Source organism: Muscardinus avellanarius, assembly GCF_963383645.1.
Source record: "Muscardinus avellanarius genome assembly, chromosome: 21".
NCBI lineage: Eukaryota > Metazoa > Chordata > Mammalia > Rodentia > Gliridae > Muscardinus > Muscardinus avellanarius.
Genome location: NC_137807.1, coordinates 24256022 through 24261332, shown reverse-complemented (window position 1 = coordinate 24261332; position 5311 = coordinate 24256022). Strand labels below are relative to the sequence as shown.

Sequence of the window (5311 nt, the reverse complement as noted above, 5' to 3'; positions counted from 1 at the left end):
ATTGTTGGTCCTGATCACTCGCTATCTTTTCTACACCCAGCTCCAGGCCCCAGCCTGTCACTCCCGCCATCTCCTCTCTATTATTTATTTTTGTGGGGCATTTTATTTTATTTTATTTTGTGGGTCTGGAGATGGAATCCAAGGGCATTTGACCTCCATGCCACATCCCCTGCCCTATTTTTTTTTTTTTTTTTTTTTTTTTTTTTTTTGCGTTGCGGTACTGGGGGTGGAACCCAGGGGCATCTTACCTCCGAACTACACCCCCAGCCCAATTTTTTTTTTCTTTATTTTGAAACAGAGTCTCACTGAGTTCCAAAGGGCCTCACTAAGTAGCTGAGGCTGGCCACGAACCGCGATTCTCCTGTCTCCGCCTCCCAAGCGCGGGGATTACAAGCGTGCGCCACCAGGCCCGGCTACCATTATTTATTATCTGATAAACTATTAACAGGCCGGGCGTGGTGGCGCACGCTTGTAATCCCCGCGCTTGGGAGGCGGAGACAGGAGGATCGCGCAGGTTCGAAGTCAGCTGCGCTGGCTTAAGAGACCCTGTTTCCAAACAAAAAAGTATAAACATAGGTCTGGGAGTGTAGCCTGGAGGTAGAAGAGCTTCCAGGAACCCCAGTACCACCAAAACCCCAAACAAACAAACAAACAAAAAACTATTAACAGTACAGGGAAGTTCCTGACAGATGGTGTCTTTTACCCTTACTGAATTCCTGTGGCGGCTTCTTTATTTGACACAGTAATTTATTTTTTACTTTTTGTGGTACTGGGAATTGAACCCGTAAGCATTCTCCCTCTGAGCTACACCCCTAGCCCCAGTTTTACTTATGTATTTTTATACTTTTATTGGTGCACTATAGTCTCACAGCATCATGTAAGTCAGGGAGATGCCGACGCGCATGCGCACAGCGCTGCGGGCTTCCCCGGCCCCGCCCCCCCCCCCCCCCCCCGCCAAGGGGATTGAGATGGACGGTGGCATTCCCATAGCTCCTACATGTGCCCCATGGTAGTGAAAGTGGCTCCTCCACTAGCTCTCCCTCTCCCCAGCCCCTTCCCCTAGACCACTCCCGGCTCCCCTGAAGTCTCTCCCCCATGACCCGAAGTCCCTCTGACATCCCGATTGCGTCCCGACTTCCGCATATCAGAAAAAACGTAGGACCCTTCACTTCCTGGGACCGGCTCATCTCGTAGCAAGTTCTCCAGGTCCGCCCACTTTCCTGCAAAGGACGTCATTTTGTTCTTGATTGCTGAGTAGAGTTCCACTGTGTGGCTATCTCACAATTTTGTGGTCCAGTCATCTGTTTTTGGGGACCTCGGTTGGTTTCATGATTGGCTACTGTGAATTGTGCTGTTATAAACGTGGATATGAGGCCGGGCGCGGTGGGCACGCTTGTAATCCCCGCGCCCGGGAGGCCGAGACAGGAGGATCGCACGGGTTCGAAGCCAGCCTCAGCTACTGAGGCTCCCAGCAACTTAGTGAGACCCTGTTTCCAAATAAAGTATAAAATAGGTCTGGGAGTATAGCCTGAAGGTAGAAAAGCCCCTGGGTTCCACCCCCAGTAACACACACACACACGGATATGCACATATTACTATTATTTTCTGATTTCAATCCCTTTGGAAAGATACAGGAGTGGTATACCTGAATTTATGATTTCTTTTGCAACAAGGTCTCACTAAGTTGGGGAGGACCTCACTAAGTTTCTGAGGCTGGCCACAAACCTGCAATTCCCCGTCTCAGCCTCCCAAATCCTGGGATTTCAAAAGTGAGCCACGACACCCAGCGCTCATATAGTAATTCAATGTGAAACTGAAATTGTACTTACCTGCCCACAAAATTTTAATTATATTTGAAATTTCCTATTTGAATGACTTTGCAACACAGAGAATAGCACTGATTGCTGTGATTTTAAATGACACCCTTTGCCACCCCCTGGTAGTTGGTGGCTCAACATTAGGGGTAAGAGACGACACCCGTAGCCCTCTACCTTAATGTGTTAGGACCTGTGGCCCCAACACCGGCTCCAGAAAGCCCCGGAGAGAGACCGTCCCCAGCCAAGCTGGAGCAGGTAAAGTTGTGCCACCTGGTGGGCGACGGGACTTCCTGAAATCAGAGTCTGTGCACCTGTCGGCCCTCATCAGCCAATCGAGGAGCGGTAAGTATCTTCTCCGCCAATAAGGAGCCTGGCTGTCATGGCGCCCCGCCCCTGCCCCCTATTTTATTAGTCTTAGGCAGTCCAAGCTGTACTCAGTGTATCTTTGTCTCTCCAGGTCTCGTATTCGGTTCTATCGCCGGACATGCCGACCATCGAATTGGACACGAACTTGCCGGCCGACCGCCTGCCCCCCGGGCTGGAGAAGCGTCTCTGCGCGGCCGCCGCCACCATCCTGGGCAAACCAGAGGAAGTGAGTGAGGGTTGGGGGCTTGGGTAACGGGAGGGTGGGGGACTAGGGTCGGCCTCTGTCCATGCTCCACTTCCCCACGGTGGCCTGGACCCTTCCCCCAGGGACCTGCATCAGCACCACCCTGTGGTCTTCCATGCCCCTTCGCCCCATCGCCCACCTCAGCCACTACCCCATGTGACCTCCCAAACTTTAACCTTGTGGGGGGCCCCAACATCACTCCCTGGGTCCCCCAGTGCCACCCCAGTCGCCACAGCTTCGGGCGAGACCTTCTGTCCCCCACAGTTTGTCAACGTGACGGTGCGGCCCGGCCTGGTCATGTGGATGTTTGGATCCCCGGAGCCCTGTGTCCAGCTGGCGGTCTCCTCCGTCGGTGTGGTGGGCACCGCGGAGCAGAACCGCAGCCACAGCGCCGGCTTCTTCCAGTTCCTCACCAAGGAGCTGGCCTTGGGCCAGGACCGGTGCGTAGGGGACCGAGGGGACCCACTTGGGACGGCTGTGTGCCAGCTCAGCTCGGGGCCCCTGCATGCAGGGAGGGAGGGGAAAATGCCTTCCTCCTTGGCCCAGAACGGACACACACCCAAGTGTGGTACCCTGAGCCCCTGGCCCTCCATCTCCTTGGCGGGTCCTCACAGGTGGGGGACCCACGACAAACCTAGAAATGGACCGTGTCCTCTGTCCGGCCTCTTCTCCTGTGGACAGAGGGGGGCCAGGCTAAATGACTTCTCTTCCCCAAAGAAGGCCTGACCACCCACCCAAACCTGGCGTGCGGGGTGGGTTCAAGTTTCCTCTGGAGGGAGGAATATTCTGGAGCCATGTTCATGCCTGCGCGGGACTAGGGGTGTGGGGACCTTGGAAGGGCCTTCCAGAATGGTGCCCGGCTGGCCCCAAGGCCTGGTGAGACACAGTGCTCCCGCCTGGTGTCAGAGTCTCTCAAGCTAGGGCGCGATAATGGTGCTGGGCCGGCCACGTGGACGCACGGCTAGGGAGACACAATGGTAATAGCAATAAGTAACCTATTAACACTCACCGAGGGCACGACTCCACTGGGAGGGACACACCCGTCCCTCGTTCCCCTGTGCAGACTTGCCACCCCAGATGGGGAAACCGAGGCCACCAGCCCCTGCCAACCACCCCTCCCCTGCCGTCCGGCCCAGTCCCTGGTGCCCCTCACCGGACGTTTCCGGTCATCTCTGAGAGGCCATTCATTTGCTCCTCAGACACAGGTGTGGTGGCACAGGCCCCGTGCCTGACTGCCGAGGGCGTGGCAGAGCACTACGCAGGTCCCTGGGAGCCTGCGGGGAGGAGTGGGGATGGAGGGAGACTCCGGTCTTAGCACTCCCACCGAGGCCAGTGTGGTGTCTCTCCCGGGCGGGCCATGCTGGCATGCAGCCATCGTCCTTACCCGTTCCGGCGGGGGAGGGGGAGGCCAGTAACTGGGACGCGCAGGCTGGCCACACGCCTCGTGGGCTGGTGGGGGCCTGACAGGTGTCTTGCAGGACGAGGTTTGAGCTGGAACCTGAGATCTCTTTCTGTTTCCTAAAGGATTCTGATCCGCTTTTACCCCTTGGAACTCTGGCAGATTGGCAAGGATGGGACAGTCGTGACACTCTTATGATGGGTGCACAGGATCCAGGGCAGCCGTGAGCTGGCTGCCCCTTCCAGAGATGCCTCCTGGCAGAGTCTGGGCCCGGCAGATGCCAGCCTCAGGCGCCCCTTCCAACGGAAACTTGGGTGCCCTCGCAGTCTGTCTCTTCCCCAATCTCATGCCAAATAAATGAAGAGTTTCATCACTCAGACGTGACTTCTTTATTTCCCTGCTCTGCCCCCAGCATCCTGGGCCCCCAGGGGCCGGGGGTGTGTGTGTGTGTGTGTGTGTGTGTGTGTGTGTCTGTGAGGGAAACTGAGGGAACTTGGAGGCAGGACGCTCAGCCTGGAGTTTCGGCTCCCTACACTGGGGACTGGCCAACGCCAGTGCTGTGTCTGGCAGGGCGTCACCGTCCCTGGTCATTCTAAGATTGTGAACTTCTCCCTCGATTCTTTTTTTTTTTTTGCGGTATTGGGGATGGAACCCAGGGACCTTCTATCTCTGCGCTACACCCCATCCCTATTTTTTAGTCTTTATTTTGAAACAGGGTCTCACTGAGTTGCAAAGGACCTCACTATGTAGCCGAGGCTGGCTTCGAACCCAGATCCTCCTGTCTCAGCCTCCCAGATGCTGGGATGACAAGCTTCTCCCCCGATTCTTGCTGAAGGTTCTCTGGAGCCGTGTACTTTGCAAAATTATAGCCCAGCATGCCAAGCGCGAAAATGCAATGTCTCCCACTAGAAGCCGCAAAAAACGCCGCCCCGCGCCCCACCTCAGTACCAACCACACCTTTGTATTTCAGAGTTACACCCAGGCAGGTTGGGGGCCCAAAGCCCACATCTCAGCTTTCCAGATGGTCCCTGCCGTTTACAGCTGCACACGCTAGGCGGCGCGCTGCCTCCTGCGGAAACGTTTGGCGATCCCTTGGCCTGCCTTTGGAACACCACATTGACATTTTCCTTCCCAGACTGGCTCAAGGAATTTTTGTGGTCGGCATGTGAGCAAATGGCTGCCATGCCTGAGGGTGGGACTGAGGTCTAACTCTCTGCAGGAAAGGAGGGTGACAGTCTCCCTGTGAAACCCATCAGCCCCACCATAGTGAGAGTTACATCACCTGCGGGCTTTTGTGGACTGGTCCACCCCACCGCTCCAGTATTTTCTCCCTCCTCTCACCTGGATCCTGGGCTTTGCTTCCTGGTGACCCGCTGTCCTTGTGTCTTTGGTATAATCTACCTTTGCCCCCGAATGCTGGGATTACAAGCGTGCACCACCAAGCCTGGCTTCACCTTGGAAGCCCTGTCCTCGAGCTCCCTGCTG

General features: G+C 55.9%; 1 protein-coding gene across 1 annotated transcript; it reads left to right on the top strand.

Annotated features, from left to right (window-relative positions):
- Positions 1 to 2301: 2301 nt before the first annotated feature.
- Positions 2302 to 4024, top strand: LOC308278305 (D-dopachrome decarboxylase-like; the record flags this gene model as incomplete). The annotated part of the gene is made up of 3 exons (XM_080718003.1): positions 2302 to 2409; positions 2692 to 2867; positions 3952 to 4024. 3 exons carry the CDS (start codon positions 2302 to 2304, stop codon positions 4022 to 4024), a joined length of 357 nt encoding a protein of 118 aa, XP_080574129.1.
- Between the last annotated feature and the right edge of the window lie 1287 nt (positions 4025 to 5311).